The 20121-nt window shown below is 41.4% G+C and overlaps 1 protein-coding gene across 4 annotated transcripts in view; it reads right to left on the bottom strand.

Annotated features, from left to right (window-relative positions):
- PLXNA4 (plexin A4) overlaps positions 1-20121 on the bottom strand; it is a 1024340-nt gene that overhangs the window by 196229 nt on the left and 807990 nt on the right. For all 4 annotated transcript variants that reach the window (XM_085653587.1, XM_085653590.1, XM_085653588.1 and 1 more), the window contains 3 exons: positions 12927-13020; positions 5210-5449; positions 3307-3453 (listed from right to left, as the gene is read on the bottom strand). In XM_085653587.1, coding sequence (XP_085509713.1) covers positions 3307-3453; positions 5210-5449; positions 12927-13020 — 481 coding nt within the window. The remainder of the gene's footprint in view (positions 1-3306; positions 3454-5209; positions 5450-12926; positions 13021-20121) is intronic.

A 20121-nucleotide genomic window follows, 5' to 3' on the forward strand; every position in this document is an offset into this window, starting at 1 on the left:
GCGTAAGGACGCCGAAACGCGTAAGGTGTGAGTGGCTGATGGAATTAAATTGCCTGAACTGCACCAGACCGGGCTCAGCAAATCTTCTTTGATATATATATACATATACACACATATATATATACATATACACATATATATATACATATACACATATATATATACATATACACACATATATACATATACACACATATATACATATACATATATATATATATATACACACACATACATATATATATTTTTTTCCTATTGCGGAGCGGTACCGGATGTGTTTTTACGCTGTGGATTCAGTTCCCACAAGAACCCCGTGGAAAACTCCGGGAGAATAATTCGATGACTAAGGGAAATTTGAAATCTTTTTCAATTAGACGGCAGACTGATTAGCCTCCGGTGAGTAAAGCGTCATCACTCGAGGGCTACCATACCCCGGTGCCCTCGATCCATATTGGCCTGCCTCCCGAATTATTGATATGTGTACGGAAAAACCAGACCATTAGTGGTACGTTACTGGATACTCCAGTGCACTTCTAAGTCCTAGAATCAACATTTTTAAGGAAAAAGAAGACCCTACACATAAAGTATGAAATACGATTGAGAATTTATCTCTTCATAATTGAATAAAACCATTGTAAGTTATACATGATATTGTGCTACAGAGACAATAAGATTTATAGTCCTGAAGAAGGTGGCTTAGAAACACACAGCCCACTGAAACGCTTCAATGCCTCTTTATTAATTTTGTTAAATTCGAGGAACATTTGAGCCTAATTATCAAAGGATTCATATATTCCAAAGGAACTGATTCAATCGAATTAATGTGTTTATGATGATTTTTAATGTGTCACTTGTTTTTGTCTCTTATGTATAGTGAAATTCAATTGTCATATGCATAAATCTGTTGGAATATATTTTTAACTTTGTTTTTTTTTAGAAACAATTGGTTCAGATTATTGTGTTTTATATTATTGATTTTGGTTTTAATAAATGAACTTTTTTGATACTTATAAAAAGCTTGTTGTTTGGTTATAATTGGTTTATGGGTTCTGAGATGATGTGAATGCCCTCTGTATGGTTGACTGTGGTAAAACTGACTCTATGAGTTGGAATCCAAGAGAATATTTACTTTTTACACATACTGTAAATGTAATATTACAGAACATCTTCACCCTGCTCATGCTCTTGGTGCCTGATATTTAGTGATCATGGTATACCATTTCTCTATAAGCAGCAGATAAATGGGTAGGACGGGAGGAGAACAAACAGTCCGCACACGAGTAGAAGAAACCCAAAACAATAGAGAGGATGTTTTGCCAACTGCTTGAAAGATAACAAAGTGTCACTGTTGGCATACATGCCTGCTTGTTTGACGCTCCCTTATCTTGACAGTCCACTTGATTTAAGTTCTCTGGTAGACAGACCATCAAAACACAAAACATGGCGATATTGTCCCTTTACCCCAATTGTGCCTCTTTTTATGTCATGAAAATTGTTCTTTATTGACAACTTTGACCAACCTTTAATTGCACTTTAAAGCAAAAGAGAAAATTCATAGGGAGGCAAGTTGTCTAGAGAAACTGGGAGAGTGCCAGGTTCTTATGAAGTCTAAAGAGAAAATCATAGATTGTCAGGTTTGAAAGGAGAACCATTCCACTAGTGAAATACAGCCACAGCCAGCACACTTTGTCCTCCATCCCCTCAGCCATGCAAGGGATCAGGCCAGTGGAGGCAACACAGTCCTTTGTGGTCCTCAGTGTGCAGTCATTGAATTGCAATGAGGGGGCTATTAGTATGCCTATTAGTAAACCTCTACTGTGTTACCGTTAGGAAATTAGTGTCCCCTGCATGGTGTTTCACCATGTTCCCCTGCAGTGGACAATGGTAGTGTATTGCTGACATGGCTGAAGGTGGAGGGAGGAGTCCGAGACACTGAAGTGAGGGGAGTGGAGACAAGTCTATTTTAGAAATTCAATTAAGCCTTTAGCTTATCAAGGAGCTGATGGTTAGTCTCACTGAACACTGTCATCTGTGGATGGCAGTGGTGAAGGGTGGGACTGCAGAGTCTGTTGTGCAACATGATGGATTCTTTTAGGTGAGGTACAGCCTTTTATCTTTTCCTGATCACACTTTCAGGCTGATGACTGCCAGGTTCAGAAACCTCACACCTCTTTGTGCCTCTGGTGTGCATGCTCCAGGCTGCAGAGTTCCAGATGCAAAGAGCATCATTCTTCACATAGGCTGTGTCTGTAGAGCAGTCTGGAAACATAAAGAAGAACTACCCTAAACTGGTTATAAAGATGCAGACAGTGGATACATATCTCCTGTTTGCTTTAGTTACTTAAAAGTGGGACCATAGTGCCCCACGAGTTGATCCAGTCCCAACTGCTCTATGGCCAAGGAAGGAAGAACTTTGCTAAGGAATTAGAGAACTGGTGTGCAACCAGAGCTGGTGACTGCCTGACAGGCAGCTTTCTAGAGGTGAAGGGGCATTACTGGAAGAGTTGCATACCTGACCTGAAACACCTAAAAGCCTGCCCGCCTGTTATGAGAGGGAAAGAGCCTTCCAACCCTGCAGGAAGAACGTATGTCCATGAGGAATGAGGTGCATTATGTCCCTGAATAGATGTCTGTCATACATCCAGAGGAGGAAGGCTGAGTGATCTACTGACCTTGTTGTCTGTGGGCATGTAGTATCTCGATGATGGTTCTGGGAGGGAACCATGAAGTCTCAGACTGTGATCACCGAGGCCCGGTTGGGGCTGTGATTCTGAGTCAAAACCCAGCGTGTGCATATCTGTGTCAACATCAGAAGATCAGTCTGAGCATGGTTACATTGCCATCAGAACATAGGTCTATGCACGACTGCATCGCTATGAGAAAATTGATCTGTTTGTGGCCCATATCGTCATCAGAGGAGCAGCTTGTGAGTGGCCGTAATCACCAAAGGAAGACTGGTCTATGTGTGGCCATACACAAGCAGAGGAGTGGCCTATACCTAGCCGCATTGAGCCCTTTCTCACAGTTAGTACTGCGTTGGAAATTCATTTATTGTACTGTTGTTTGATTTTTGAGCACTGAGATAGAGCACCCCCTCACTACCTCCTTGAGAAGCCTGTGACTGCTTACCATTGCTCCCACTGAGAATCAAGTGCTGTACTAAGCTCAGCTTACGGAACCATTACAGGAAAGACCACAGGATAGGTAAACAATCCCAACCCCATGGTTGAGTCCCAGAATCTGACAGTCAAACTTATGCACACAGAAGAAAAAGGTTGGCCATGCAGTAGATCCATGCAGAGTTACCATGACTTTGTGCCGCCCAGTGAGATTGGGCGATTCGCAGAGCAGCTGTACATCCGACACTGTCACTGTGCAGGGCTTCTCCCCAATCAACACTGTGTAATTGAGCTTTGCATTTCCGCCAGCCACGGGTGGGATTAGATTCTTACCCTGCATCAACAAAACAAAGGATCGTAACGTGAGATAGCTTTTATTTCGACCAATGGTTCTATGATTCCCAGTTAAATCATCTTCAACAATTTACTGCAAGAGGTTGTCCTTCCTGCACCCTCCTCACTGTTTAATGCAAGGGAATCCAAAAATATGCAAGTCATTAAAGAAGTAGTTTATCGTAAACCCTGAGATATACTACCTTGGTGAGTTTGGAAGGCAAATACTTGATTAAAACCACAGTTTGCAAGGACTTTTAAGGACATTGTGGTATTTTCAACTTCTGGGATACTCATGCTCGTTATCTTTTTCACCATAGTTGATTCTAGAAACCATCAACATTTTTAAGATTAACATATATGCAGGAAGTGAATGAGGGTTGGAGTGAGCAAGTCATTAGTTGAGGAGTGCGAGAAAGTGCCATCATCTGTCCATCAGGAAAGGAGAGAGTGAAAGTATGGTTGAAAATCTGTAAAACACATGCCCTTGAGTAACTGCTTCCAGATAAAATGCCAAAGTAAGTACTTGCCTTTCACTACATTAAGCAAATGGTCGGCTGCATTGAAGTCTCCACGGTTGGCCCACTGGTTTAGTTAGGGCTCATTCATTACATTTGAACATTATTTTTATATTCTTAGAGGGAAGACATAATCTCCATCCGCACAGACAAAATAATATGCAAATGCAGGCGTGTCCAAAGTTTGAAAGATTTTCAGGGAAACCACTGACTACATAACTTCTTTCCATCAATGGATCCGGTTCTCTTGGGAGTGCGTTAGACAACCCTGTACCCACGCTATATTAGCCAGAATAAAGACAAAAGTAACCCACATCTCTTCCCTTTCAAAGAGGTTTATACAGCCACGGCTCATGCAGGTAAGAGCAGAGGGGTGGTGGGCCCGGCGGAGGGGGGATTTCGATAGGCGACTACGAAGGAAAATTAAATAATTAATTTTCCTTCATCGTGGTCTGTCAAAATCAACCCACCCGGCCTCACCTCCCTACCACTCTTACCTGTACGAGCCGTGTCTGGGTATATAATAAGATCACAAATCTTATGTTCTATTTTAGACCACCTCTGTTCATTGATGTTCAAGGGGCCCAGATTTCTGATGGCACTCCAGTCCACCTTTGATAGCGAGGCAGATGATACAGCATTAACTAAATGCATTATTTGAGAACCTTTCTAAATTGAACAGTATCCAAGTATCAAAATTAATAGTTAACAACCCTGTGGAGAAAACCTACAATTAAAAATCCGTACCTCCAGTTTCTGAACATCAAAATCAGTAAGAATCTAGGGTTTCAGGGAGCCTCAATCTAGAGCTACGTACTTCTATATGCAGGTGCAGATCTAGAGAACTGGAAATACTTTATATTTGGCGTGTGACTGTTGCGGGCCAGTATATCACTCTTGGCTCATAATGCAGTAACATTACAAGGTACTTGGGCTCTATGGGGCACCAACATGAGGGCATCTGTCTTATAAAACTATGGTTTACAAACACATTTTTAATTAGTGGTATAATGCCTATATCGGGGTAAGGAAAACTGCATGCAAAACTTGAAGGCTGCGGCCAACGAATACACCACAAACCTATAGCAACAGATGTAGGGAGAAGTCAAAGCGGACAAAGAAGATTTGACTCCTGAATTGATCTGTGTTGTGTTTAGACTGATGGTATGAAGGGAGGAAAAGGGAGGTGTCTATTTCAGTGGTTTGACCGTTGCTCTGTGCTCCTAAGGTTCCACTCACCTTCAGAATGATGGGTGTCCCAGGCTTCAGCTCCAGTATCCCCGATGGGCTGAAGGGCTCAAACACGGGGTCTGGATAGTAGGTAAAATTTGTCTTGTTGAGGATGAGCAGAGTTTGGACATTGTCCAGGATGAAGCCAAACTCCTCCGGGTGCTCTGTGATCTCGGACTGGAAAGTGGAACCCAAGAGCAGTGCTGGTGCTTGGCAGGTCATCTCTGTGGAGTTCAGCACCTCACACAACTAGGTGAAAGGCAGGGCAAAGATTTAGGAAGGCATTCTTGGTCTGCAAGCAGCAGCAATCCAGACAATTATATACTGTGACCAAAGACTGTGCTTAATCCCTGGCTAACCGCCGCACATATGAATTACTTACTGGCTCTACTGGCCTTGAATACAATACAGCAACACAAAAGAGCACAAAGAGGTACGTGTTTTTGAATTGCCTTTGAAGAATGTCATTTGATGTCATGACTCGAATTAACAGCTGAAATTGGCCTACTGAAAATGGGAGAGAGATTTCCTCACATTTGATTGGACCACAAAGGCAGCCAATGGCTGAGGCAGAATTAATCATATGCCACCAAGTCCCCTTAAAAGCAGCAATGCATCTATCTTTAAAAACTGTTTTACTATTCATCAATAATAAAACCCCTCTCAGCAGCCCCTTCTTTCTGTGTCACTAATTAGTGATGTTCACTGTGAGCCTCAAAATCTACAATTTATTATATCTTGCCCAAATGCTTGGACAGCTTTTTATTTTTGACGTATAGGAATCCCAAAGTCATTCACGCCATCGAGCTGGTAATCTGAACTTTAACCTTTAGACCTTAAGCAGCCTTCTTGAAAAAGCCAGAATCCTAACCTTACAGAAAGTAGTCTAGGCCGCCAGCACTTTTTCCAAGCATGAAGAACCCAAGTGGTTGAATAACAAAACAAAAAAATCACAGTGAACACGTTTACTTAATTGTAGAGTGAATTTATCTGAAGAAAAAGCGACCACGCCCAGTGAAGTTCAAGTTACATTTCCAGATGCATGGTGTTACAAATGGGATTCAGAACACAGATGATTACTCTGTCACACCCAGCGCTTCCTGTGTTTGTGGCTGTCTAGAGGGAATGCACACAGTGAGGCTGTCACCCAGTTAGATGTGTACTGAAACAGGCTGTCAGGCACACAGAGCAGTAAGTACAGAGGAATGTCCGCTTTCTAAAAGTGGTATTTCTAAAACAGTAATGTTAATTCCAACGTCACCAATAAGGAGGATTTATTATCACCACTCCAAACATATGAAACATAAAAAAGCTACTCCTCTCTGATCAGGAATTACAGCTTAAAGGTATATTAAGGAATTCCCAATGCTGGCCTATGAGAGAGTTATACCTCACAGTAGTGATAAACGAAATAGGTTGTTTGTTCCTACGGGGACATGCCAAACATAAAAGTACATGTCCTACCTTTTACATACACAGCACCCTGCCCATATGGCTACCAAGGGCCACCCTTAGGGGGGTGACCTATGTCTAATGAAAGGGGAGTTTAAGACTTGGCAATTAGTTTTAAATGCCAAATCGAAGAGGCAGTAAACTGCACACACAGGCCATGCAGTGGCGGGCTTGAGACATGGTTAAAGAGCTACTTCTGCAGGTGGCACAATCAGTGCTGCAGGCCCACTAGTTGCATTTAATTTGCAGGTGCTGGGTATATGGTATACCACTTTACAAGGGACTTACAACTGAATCAAATATGCCAAACAGGTGTAAACCAATTATACCATGTTTAGAGACAAGAGCAAGTGCCCAGAGTCCCAAAGCTAACAAAAACGATGTCAGAACAAATAGGAGAAGGAAGGCAAAATGTTTGGGGTAATATTAATAATGGGGAACATATTTAAGGGTATAAATTGGGTAGGGGTGAATTTACCTAATTTGCTGAATCGTTATTAAGCAAAATTAAACTTTTATGCAAAATGCTGATCCATCATTTTGTGCTATATATTAGCGTGATATGCATCTTCACGTCAGTTTTTGGCATGAGCACATATTCAAACAAAAGCACAGCAAATAGCAGATGGAAGCAAATGTTTATTGCAAATTGTGCATTTGCAGTAAGTTTTTACCATGAATAGCACACAATCACGCAATGTGGTGTAACGGTGTAATATGAATAATTTCGCGCAATACAACATTTTGGAAAATACACTAATTATGCCAGTGTAAATTAAAGTTTGCCAAGGCCTAGTATAAAATTTGAAGTATGCCATTGGAAGCAACTGCCCTACTGCGAGGTTTGGGGCATGGAAGGCCTTTGGCTAAGCCATAGTTTCATTACAGGGTCATATTAAAGGAACAATATTGCCTGGACACAGGAGAATGGGACAGGCAGGCTGTGGTCAGATTGTAGGACTGGAGTGCAGCTCTTTTCTTTTCACCAATGCTTGAAATGGAAAACAAGAACCCAAAAGTGCAGGTCCTTCTTGCACATTTCTAGTATTCATAGCCTCTCAGTACGGCCGCTCAGTCATTGACGCTTCTATAAAGGGTGTCGCTGTTTTGCACGTTTATAGATGCAGTGTGAGTCGCACTTGTTTATTCATATATTAAAGCCTTTGTTTGGATTTTTATCGTAATTCCACAATATCCTCTATAAACAGGAGCCCAGTTACATGTTTCATGTTGAAGGCCATTAGGTGTCTGTTTTTGCAGTTTTGTGAAATGCTTGGGCGTTGCGTTGTGTTTTAGAATTTGGTAAAAACCAAATACAATGATTAGAATAGAAGCAAAGGTATGCCAAAAAAAATACAAAATTAACTGTCTATGTCTGCATGAGGCGCATGCTCCTGCGACTTGCTATCTCTAACACTACCCTGAAGCCTATTTAAAGGCAATCATACTACCGTCTTGGTTCTTTAAATCCAAGTTCATAGTTTCTAAGATTCTGATTCTAATTACTGTATGAGTGAAGTGGTTTGTGGCAGCTCATGAATGCTTAAGAGACCAAAAACTGTCACTGTGCTGCCACTTTAAAATGTGCAAGAGGTTCTCCTGGAAATAAATATGGTGCAGTGGGTTGTCTTGGATGGGCAGCTCTACAGAGTACCAGGGCCGGACTGGGAACAGCCACCAGCCCATGCGATTACTGCCCGACCGGCCCTGGGCTAGCGAAACCCACCACTCCCACTTTTGTTACAGGGGGCCGATATTGCAGTGCTGCTGCAAAACTTTTCCCCTGTAATAAAACTGGCCTCCACGGGCACAAAAGCGCCCTCCCCCCCTCTGGCCCACTTGGGAAATGCCAGGTGCCCACTACGGCCAGTCTGAGAGTACACCATGCTTTGAGCCAGTAAAAAGAAGGGGACCATTTAGCTCCTGAAAGCCGATTCACCAGTACTCAATGAGAGAGGAAGCCCTGGCTTTCACAGCCTTGATGGAGGACTTTCTGTCCTGTTTAGATAACACTGCTTGCCAGCCGATGGAAAGGAGCAGCTGCAACTCTTCCTATAGCACTGTAGGTTTATTGTTGAACAGTTCCCATGTTTAAAAAAACATGCTTTGCAAACATTTTCTTAGAGAAAACAAATGATCCTGATGCACAGGGAGTTTGTTTTTTCTAACCAGAAACTCCACTGATGTGCAGGGAGTTTTGTCCCTGCATGCAGAAGCCATTCTGCATTTTCTCTCCCCATATCAGCCATTCTTCACACGGCAGATATGGGCAGGGAAAATGAGTAATGGTTGCCTAGCCCTTATATGGCAGGCATCTGCCACTATAACCCGGGGGTCCTGTGGCAGATTGGCCATTGGGTCAGAGGTTACCACTTGCAGATGCAGCTTAGCTCTGCCGATGGGAACTCCGTTGTTTCACCACCTCGGAATGAGGTGGGAGAACCGCTGATTTGTTGGGATGGGAGGATCAGCACTTTACAAAAGGGCCTTCCGATTGGCCCAGGGAGGTTTTTCTCCCCAGTCTGCAATTTCGGTACTGTGGTACTGGTACTGCTGTGCCAAGAGATCTGATTGGCTGGCCGCAACCCTGACCACAAAGTTGTGGCCTTATTACTGATCTAGCGTACTCGGGCCCCATGTCATCAAAACGTTTTTAAACAGGGCATAAGGGGCCAGTGTATGGACACCCTGACCCCAGGCACTTGTGGGTGGGAGTCAAAGGGACCTTCCCAGAAATTAAAATAAAGAACATGTTATCCTATGGGCCCCAGTGTAGACCTCCTGTGAGGTCTCGACATACTCCCAAGGGAGCTTCTGTCCAATCGTCCACCCTCTGGTACCAAAGTGCTGTGCAAGCTTCCCCAGGGGGTGTAAACTTGCATGACAGGTATCATAGTACCTGATTTATTTTTTTAACAGAGAAGAAAATGCGGGTTATGTGCAAAGGGGGGTTGGATGCCCATGGCAGAATTAGGCACAGGGACAAACTCTGTGCACATAAGAGACATTGACTATAGGTTGCCCGAGAGGATTGTGTGTATGCTGAAGTTTAAATATATATATTTTTTAATTGTTGAAATACACTGAAAAAAACTAAGATCAAATTAATGATATAGTTAGGTATTGTAATAAGATCATAGCTTATGTTAAAAGAACTCGCTCACTGAAACAAAACAAAGGTTAAAGTGGTGTTATAGTTAGATGTTGAATTGAGATAAAAACTAATGCTTAAAAACCAAAAACCGCTGAAATTCCTAAGTTATAATTAACTGAGGTAGCTAACACTCATGATATGCACTGCTTTTGAACTCAAATATTGCATCACTCATGACATGTTAAATAACATTGTTGTTTACATTACTTATGACCTCATCCAGTCATTCTGATAGCATCCTACAGGTTTGTGAATTTGAAGTAATTCACAACCCTACACCTGCACCTAATTTTTCATCACCAATCATCTGATAATGGACATAACATTTGACAACATGCTGGACACTCTTTTTACTGGTATTCACCCAATTAACAAACAAAATGCTTCCATAGGGTTTTATTTGGTCACCCCCCTCCCCACGAGCACGCTCCAAAATAGTGTGTACGCTATTTACCTAACATGAGCACCATCTTAAAGACTTCACATGACCCGCAATGTTAAGAAAAAAGCTTACCAAATATGTATTTAACACTAATAAGACATCTTCTACAGGCCCAATAGACAGCCATCCATAGTTTGCTAACATACATTACACACATTCTTGAGGTTAGCACAATGGCATACAACCTTAGAGATATGTTTGCAACCCCAAATTGAGTTAAACCGTCTTTAAGTGGCTCACACCCACATTCTACATCTTTGAACAACATGCAATGTCTCAAAATTTTCAGTGAAGTTCTTGAGATAAACATCCATACCTGTTCTCATTACATACAATTTGCCTTTACTACTGTTTAATGACTAGGCAACATGGGCACCACTGATGGAGAATTAATTGTCAACAACAGCTTTGGCCTTTTGCACATATTTTTGCAACAAGCTTGAGCCTTAAGACACAACCTACTTAAAAACATACCTCTGCAACTCACATCAGGCACACTCAATCATTACCTTGTTTAACATGGAGTACTACTTGCACCTAAACGTTAGTGAACAGTGCACCATATACATTTCAACTTTCATTTACCTCCAGGAATTATGATTTTACCATCATATGCACCCACACATGCACATACAGTAACTCTATGCTGTGCACGACTATGGTGTTATCAGTGGTATCTAATTTCAACATCTAACTATAACGTCATTCTAACCTTTGATTTTTTCAGTGAATATATACAAAGGCACATACATACATATATGCATGAATTCAACAATAAAGATTATTTCTAAATGTCTGTAGCTACAAAACTCAGAAACCTAATATAGGCCTATACATAATTCATTCCTTTTCTAAACTCTAAATCAGGAGAAGTAATATTCAGGAGGAGTAGCAGAAAAGCAGAACCCATTGTACTGATATCTTCCAACACTGAGAAAGGTCTCATTCAGTCTACTTGGATACAAAATTGTCTAGGAGTGTCAGCAACACAATTATAGAAAGGGAGACCACTTATCATTATATTTGTTCAACTTAATTGCATTCATATTCTCTGCATTATCCATTCCAGATGTTCTGGCAATCACACCTATCCGCTTTTTACCTAGGAGGTTCAGGTTTGATTTAATTACTGTGCATAACTTCATTTTTTTATAGACATTTTCATCTTACTGTGAACAACATAAATAAAATTGATTCATGGAACACAGAGAGGACTGATGTTGGAATAAGACACAAGGCATTGATTTCAACATAACTTCTCAATCAATACCATGGTATTCTTAGATTTGATTTTCAGTAAATTCTACAAACATAAGTCAGTTTATACTGAATAGATGTGGACCCCAAACAGTTGACAGGTTCATCAAGTTTTCAAAATAATTGTATCATCTTTTGTGCAATGTTAGTAATCAATACATGAAAAACAATATCTTTGTTTCCCTTTTGATTCTCATATTCTTGTACCATGTTCTCAAGTTTTAAAATGTTTTATATTTTTCTAAAGGTGTTTATTGTGCATTGAAGCAATCATTTGATTGGTATATGTTTGATATGACCACCCATCGCCTTGGTGATTCCCTTGTGCCAATAGAGTGTCGCTGAAGAAGGAAGAAACTGCTGTACTTTACCAAATTCAAACAGGGCCATAAAAACAATTTAAATTTGGATGAAAACAATAATTTTTTTATCAAAAGCAGGCAGATTTCCAAGTTATTTCAACATCATTCGTAATTTGTGACCAACACCCCTACTCTTACTTCCACTGGCCTTCATTTCTGTCTCCTAATCAGATACAGTTGTGCATTTTACGATCCATTTTGATATGTTCTGAAAATTTGTGAAGCCATACTATTTCTTGTAACACCCAATTTTCAACTGGCAATACTGCGACTGACATTACGTGCATTCAATTTTGAGGTTACGCTATTTTCGCCATCATGCCAGAAAGGAGATTTATCACAAATCTCTCTCAGGCTCCATATTTCCAAATTTAAATCCACCTGGTCCATCATGAGTTCTGTGAGCTATCCCCCTGTCAGTAAAGAGGCACATCTTATCCAGCCAGAAAAAGCGAATACGTGTCTACAGAAGGGGCAATAACTTCTTGGTGTTTTTCTTCATAGCTACGGTTTAGACATTGGAATAGATTCACGATTTATTTTGCTGTCAGTTAATGTGATTTACTATTGTATTACTCATGAATTGAGCCAGGAGTACTGCAAGATGAAATCACAACACATTATTTGTCAACTGGATACAAAACTGTTTTGTGGGCAAACTTCTTCTGATATTGCATTCCCATCTGGCCCCCACTCCTTTCGTTTTGCCTACATATGAGTTGGCTTTAGGGCATTTCCCTAGAGCATCTTCTCCTTTCAATGAGTTGGAAAACGTACATCCATTGTTGCAACTAATAATTTTGTTCTCATGATTTCCTTTTATGTCCTTTATTTCTGCTTGTCATTTGCAACACATACATTAAATTTCTAAATGGAAGTACAAATTGAAAGTCCACACCTTAATTCACCCTACAGATCTGGAGAAACAAAACAAACATGAATTGTCAATGCTTAGATCAGTGGTGGCAAATGCTCTTACAGGAGACCTAGGTTGCTCGTCAGTAATAGATATTTCATGACATTCCAAGATTTACTCATTTCACACAGTTGACTACTTACATTGATGTGTTCTCTTCCGTTGTACTTCGCCCGTATTTGCGGATTCTGGATCACATCCAAGTGCGTACCCCATACTGCTATGGAGGTGTTCCCACTACAGAACAAGAAAAAAAGACATGCAAACTTCTTGAGGCATTCCCAAAATTGGTTTCTGTCACATTGTCTATAAAGCTGTGAATAGTTTAAACACAAACAAAGTGTAGCTCATATAGCAAGCTCCTCCATCTTACCTCACACTGTCATTTCATTCTATTTATAACTAAAGAACAGCTTTCTGTGTTTTTAGGAAAGTTAGTTGTGCTCATAAGTGACCTGTTTCTGGAAAATAACATTTGATAATCTAGCCAAGTTAGACAGACATGTGCATCACAGAATTAAAGCAAGCAAGCAAGCAAGCATCTAAACATGGCTTAGAAAAACAGTTACCAAAACCCTTCCTTTAACCTACGTCATGGAGCAAAACTACAATACGCTTCCATTTCAGTAATGCACCCACATTTTCGAGAATGTTTTACACTTTAAGTCGCCCACAATCTTCTAAATAAATATACGGCTTACATTGCATCACATTTCTCTAGTGGACCACGCTGATGGACTTCCGTTGAGCCAAGCATCGTTATCGAAAGGAAAGTGAATCTCTTTTGGGAAGATGAGTGCTCTGCAAGGTTGTGGTTTACATTGTAAGTGAAAACAGTGTGAATACAACACACCCCGGAGAGAGATATGATCAATTTGTAAAAAACATAACAGGTAAAAGGGCCTTCTGACTTTCTTAAGGGAGCATCACCACTGTCACATGCTGAGTTGCCAAATACCAAGTTGGGTGGGATTTCGCCTCATGTCTCTTTTTTTCACAACCCTCGCTGGCTCTTAACCTCAGCGGTGAAGGCTCTTTTCATGCCAGCATTCTTCCTTTGCCACTCTTCTTCTATCTGTCTCTTCCTTCCACTGTCTCACTTTTCAGCCTTTCTATCTCGTCTTCTAGGCCAAAGTCTGGTCATGACAAATATGCCCCAGCCCCCGAAATAAGTACTGATGCCCCCCCACATGCACAAATTAAGCTCAGCATATAGGTATCCCTCTACAACAGCACTGGTGAGTAGGAGGCTACCTGTGCGGGACTCGGCCTCAATGGGACTGGTGACAGTTTCTGATTGGTCAGATGAATATGCCAAGCGCATGAAGCTTCTTGGATTGAAAGTGAGTTTTCTACAGATGAAGTATGCAACTGGAGTTTGAAAAGCTCACCCCACGCTCCATGGTCTGCACTCCTGTGCCCTTGCCTGGACAGGGCCCTCAAAGACTGCACTGGTGCAAAAGTGTCCAAGAACAGGAGAGCCCTAGGCTTTCCTGAGGGAGATTGGGGTAGCCAGTCACCAGGGACTAAGAGGTAGGCCTGGGCGGTAAATTCCGTTCCACTCGCGGAATTTGCGGACTTTGGGTAATTTCGCGTTCTGCGGAGAACACGGAATTGCCAACATTTCCGTGATCCGCGACTTTGCAGAATTTTTTGCTTGTTCACGCTTTCAAAATGCGTATTCGCAAGATATTTCCCCTCGAGCACGCAAACAGCGTTAGCGAACAGGAAAAAAGCATTGCGAAACAAGCGGAAACAGGCGGAACAAGCGATTCCGCGTGTTCGCGGAACTCTGCGTGCTCACAGAGATTTTTTACCGTTTCGCTGAGGTTTGCGTAGCGCGACTACGCAAATTCTGCTCACCCCTACTGTGAGGTATGGCTCATATAGTACACACATCACACACTGTAAGTTCTCTTTTAAATCTACGCTTGTGCCCTTCAATGCATGCTCGTGGGAGGAGCAGGGAGTGCTCTTGTCTCTCTAAATCAGTGCACAACATGTATGATGGAAGAAGTAGCGATATACAATATAACATGTAGCAGAACACAAACATGTCAATGTGAGGTCCTGTGGCACTGGATGCCTCCTTATCACCCAGGCACGGAAAAGGCCTTGCATTTCTTTGGAAGTTTCAAGTGATTTTCTCAGATAAATTAAACGTGTGCATGTCTGTGTATATGTGAGTAATTCACTGATCAGAGTTACACAGGAGCCTGTGGAGGGTCTTTTAAATATGGACAGAGAACATGTCCTCCATTGGCACCGCAACTGATAGAGCACACAAAGTAAAACCTTAGAAATATTACATATTTAACTCTGTTCAAGTCTCCTCCAACACACCCAGCATACAAATGTCTCACCCTCGCACTTCAAGAAGACACCTTCATGGCAAGGGCATTAACAGCTGGGCTCAGGAGAGAGACTTAGGAGGCAGGCAGAGGGATACAAACCAAGTGCTCATCTTACGTGATGCGGATTCTTCAAATAGTCACTGCCCTTTGCGTACATTGTTGTGTGCATGGATACGGCCGCATACACGTACCTTACAAACATTGAAGAATGAACATGAACTAAATCCCTGTTTTCCAACTGAGGCTTTGTTTTGTACCTGCACAGTTTCGTTTGAAATAGAGTAAAGAACTTCAGTTATTTCAGCAAATTCAAAGGTGCTGCAGAGGAAGCGTCCAGCTAGGTTGCACCCTGATGACAGTGTCTTCAGGAATCTACTCTTGTATGGAGATCAAGTTATTCCCCATCTTTCCACACCTCAGTACAATAAATGCGCATAACGGTAGTTGCTACAGTCTGGGGCATGAAAGGTCTCCTGTTTACGGATGAGGCTTGCATGTTGGGGGAGGCCCAGCGTGCAAAGTTAGCGAGGCTTCTCGATACCTAAGATTGTATCCAGTACATGATCAAAACTTTCCTTGGCAGGACCTGGGAGCGCTTTTTTGGGGAGCTACAGGTATTGGTGGTTTCAGTGCACCACATACTGACCTCCTTGCATACTGTCTAGCATTACTGATATGGCGCAAAGAGCGTATACCATTTTAACGCACCTCACAGTTATTGGCAGCCGCTCGTCCTATCCTTGTGTGGAGTTGAACCAATACTGGCAAGAGCAGCGTGTCCTGCCATTAATGTCATTCTGCGGGGTGAAGGTCTCCTATGGGGAGTGTGCAGTCTTCAGTGACCGCTCCACACTAAACACTGGAGCCTAGAATTAATGTCAGGGCTGGAAATAGGCTCCTGTATCCAAGAACCTGAAGAGTGTCCGCAGGAGGGTCCTCACTCTTCAGAATCACTTCCATCTGGACAGCCATGTTTGCTGTGGGCTTGGCTTGCTACTCCTAGCTTCTGACCTATCAAATTGATTAAAATGGCCACACGGTTCAACGGTGGAAACAAAGCAATAAAAACAGAATGAAAGCTTTATGCACATACTCAGAACAAGAGGATGTCTGGTTCCTTTACTATACTTAGCTGAAAAACAAAGCTAGTAGAGACGCCATTGTTTACTTTTAGAGCTTCGTATGTTTGATGGCATTTTTGAGATTCACTTTGCATTGGTTTTTACTTGCTTTGAAACAAATACTCATTGTTTTGGCCAACCAGAGCTCAAGGTTGGATCAGGTGTGCGTGCTAAGAAATGGAAGAAAATCATGGACTGCAAAAGTGACCTGCATCCGGCCTCTTTAATCATTTGGGCGTATCATCAAATCAGCAAGTACAACACGGATTACATGCTGAAACACAATATTCGTATAGCTATAAACAACCATACACATGTAAGCATCGGAGAGTGTAATTGAGACATCTGCGGCGTTGTCACTTCCTCTGCAACACACACCACGCTTCCGCCTGAAATGGCCGACTTGTCATTAAATTCTGAACTTCTCCTTCCCTCATTTTCTTTCTGACATTGAAAAATGCAGGCTGACAGTCCCCATGAACCATTAAATAAATGTCACCACAGAGCTGCTGATTGAGAAGTGGCAGGGCTCCCTCGACAACCACAAGTGGTGTTTTTATGGCCAGCGGTAAGAGGCGGGAAGAGACAAGGGGGCGGCATAATCACCTTCCGCCTTGGCATGGAAAAATTGTAATAGATTTGAGATATTTCTTCAGTTCCAGAACAGACTACAGGATTTATGATCATAATATCGCAGCTCACCATCTGAAAGAGTGAAAAGATGCATTCCCTCACAATATAGCCATTAGCCACAGCCGACTGTCTACCTAGTCAAGCATAGCCCCTACAGTTGCATACCCTTGGCTCTATAATCGACCCTACTAATTAACGTTTCGGCTATACGTCCAAGGGATATGACTTGTCAGTCCCTCCAGCCTTCATTACGTGTGCAAATGGTATGGTCCCTGGTAAGTCACTCTGTCTCTTGTGTCTAAACTGCTCTGCTAACTAAACTTTGAGAGGTCCTAGAAAAAGATCAATATATCAACAAGAAGGCAAAAGTTTATAGCATAATGTTCAATGAGATTAAACCTCTTTCAGATCCACTTTCCTGCCTTCAGGAATTCCATTCTGTGCTGGAAACGACCAGATCTTCTCAGCAGCCCTCACTTAACTCAAAGACTTCTAAAACACAGTACTATAAGAGGTTCATCTCATTCATATTTAACAGATACCAACTCAGAGAAAACCCCACTGGCTCTGACTACCAGTCTTCATCGAATGCACATCATACTGTATAATATTCACTTCTGCCAACTGCAAAACAACATTCTATCAGGTGACCCTACATAAAAACACAGTAAAAATAACAAAATAACTAGGAGACATTTTTAGCAAAAGTGAGCTAAGGAGCTAGGTCTTTCATCATATACATAGAATACAGTCTAGCAATCTTTGCAGTAAAAGGAATTTCACAATGGAAGAAGTCAGAATCAATAAAATATTAAAAAAGAAGAATTCAGAATCAAGAAAATATTAGGAAGAGTTCTCACTATAAAATATGTAATACTGTATCATATGCAATATTACATTCAGGACTGGAATAAAACATTTGTGTTGATCAAAATAATGAACTTTTGTTTTTAGTCTCGTAAACTGTGGGTTGGGTAGCACATGAACATCCTGGCCAAAGGGCATGTTTTAAACAAAAGTTGCAACTTTGAACCCAGCAATACAGTTTAATGTGGCCGTGAACATCTTGGGCTGGCGAGGTAGCTACGGCTCTTAACGTTTTTCCTAGAACTGGGCTCTGATAGGTCATCATTCCTGAATCCAAGACGGCTTCCAGATTTTCACCTATTCGGAAATATAGTTAAGACTGGACTGTCATCTTAAAGCTCCAGTAGACCTTTAGGCCCCGTTTTCTTAACAACCATCCCGACTTAAGTGCCAAGAAACATTTAACTGCGGATTTCCTCCTTACATAAAAACAGTCCTGTTGTTTTGACTCACAGAATATACTATGCTGTTGCGGTAATATTGAGAGACCATAACCAAGAGATGGCAAGAATAGCATCAGTGTTACTAGGTGAGGGCTGCTCTGTTGGTCCTCATTCAATATTATTTAAATGGGGGACTATGTTATTGGTAAGACACCATTCAAACTCTCCAATCTGTAACGACTTTTTACATACTCAAACCATACCCTACTGCATTTTTATTTAAGGATCCTACCAGATAAAGAGGATAAAACTTGGTACATTCACAGTTCTTATCAAGATGCCTTCTTGCTGATCAACAAGATCAAACCAACCAATAGCTGGATCCTTTCAGGTGCTAGAAGTTAGTGGATGAGGCCAACAACATGGTTTAATGTCCGTACTTTCTTTACAAAGAGCAGAAAATGCAGTCACAACCTGCCTGGTTGCTTGTGGCCTTGAGGTTGTCTACAGTCTCTATGACAATATCAGTCACTTGGACCACAAAATGAGAAAAAGATAAGGTGAAAAGATCTTGGAGAAAATTGTTTGGTTCTGGTGGCATGTCAGAATCCAAAATGACTTCTAAATATTCCTTGAAGTCTTAAAAAGTCTATTGTTCATCTGCCCATCCTGCACCTTATTGGATAGTTCAAAGGTCAAGGTTTATTCAGCGATCAAGGTATTCTCATTACAATTAACATCACAAGAAAAGTACAGAATGTTACAGTCATTTGGGCCAAGGGTGTCCTCCGTCTTCCAGGTCATTAAGAATAATGTTTTCAGTACTGGCTTTTGTGTCATAGTCAAATACATTCTGGGTGCTGTAGCCGTGTTTTGTTTTCATGGACCTAATTAGACTAGGACACATAAAATCAATGATTTGTAGGTGAAATGTTCAGGACAGTAGACAGTGTCCGTAATGACCTGCAGTGGCTTGGACACCCTAATCGTGTAAGGGAACTCCTCTACAATTTCTAACTGAATGAACCTGGTACCTGTCTCATGATAACACGTTCCATGATCTTTGTGGGTGGAGGAGGGAAGGCTAGCAATATTATTCTGGTGTGTGTTCACACCCATTAAAGTAACCACAATAAAGTAACAGAAGACAATTCGACTCATCTTCTGCACTACGTGAATATTCAAAATTGGTAGATGAGATATAAAATCATATTTTTTAGTGTGTGAGTAGTAGGAAAGAACGTTGTAAATAATAGGACTGAAAGAAAATGGGAACATCAGGATAGGATGAGATTGTGGGCGGTGGTAGATAGATTTTAGACCAAGTTCAATCAATTGATTCAAAAACAATATTGTTTATCAATCAGTCTTGCAATTATAGGTTTAAGGTGCTCACTTCACTGCAATAGTTTAATTATTATAATTTTGCACTTTGTAAACAGGACAAACCTTGCATATGGAGTAGATTAAGGCATCAATGCAGGCACGTTTATAATTACTGAGTTCCCGTCACCTTGTTTAACCCCATTGTGTTATGATGCGCTTTGCCAATACTATGATCATGAAATTGTGTGATATCGGATGATGTAAATCTTGTATAGCTTTTAAGGTTTTTAACCAAACTAAAGTATCTTTGATGATGATGTGGGGGTCAAAAGAATTTGTGGTAACTTCATTTGCCAGGGTTTGTGCTAAGTTCTCATGAGTATACAAAAAGTTTTTGGTTCTTATATGGATGGCATTGCTCCACATGATAGATCCCTTGCGGTCCACACATTCTCTTCAGTGGGGTCGCTGTAGGACTCCCTCATTAATGCAGAGGATGGCAGAATGCACCCGGCGCGAGTTCTGAATTCTGAACAGAATAGTTTATCATATCTCAGTTCCCAATGACAGTCTGCTGCTCTGCACTGATGCAGTCCATTGGTTTTCTTGACTAATACTCATTCTCGGTTTGATTTACAAGTCAAATTTCTCTTC

Source organism: Triturus cristatus, chromosome 4_1 (assembly GCF_964204655.1).
Source record: "Triturus cristatus chromosome 4_1, aTriCri1.1, whole genome shotgun sequence".
Classification (NCBI taxonomy): Eukaryota; Metazoa; Chordata; class Amphibia; order Caudata; family Salamandridae; genus Triturus; species Triturus cristatus.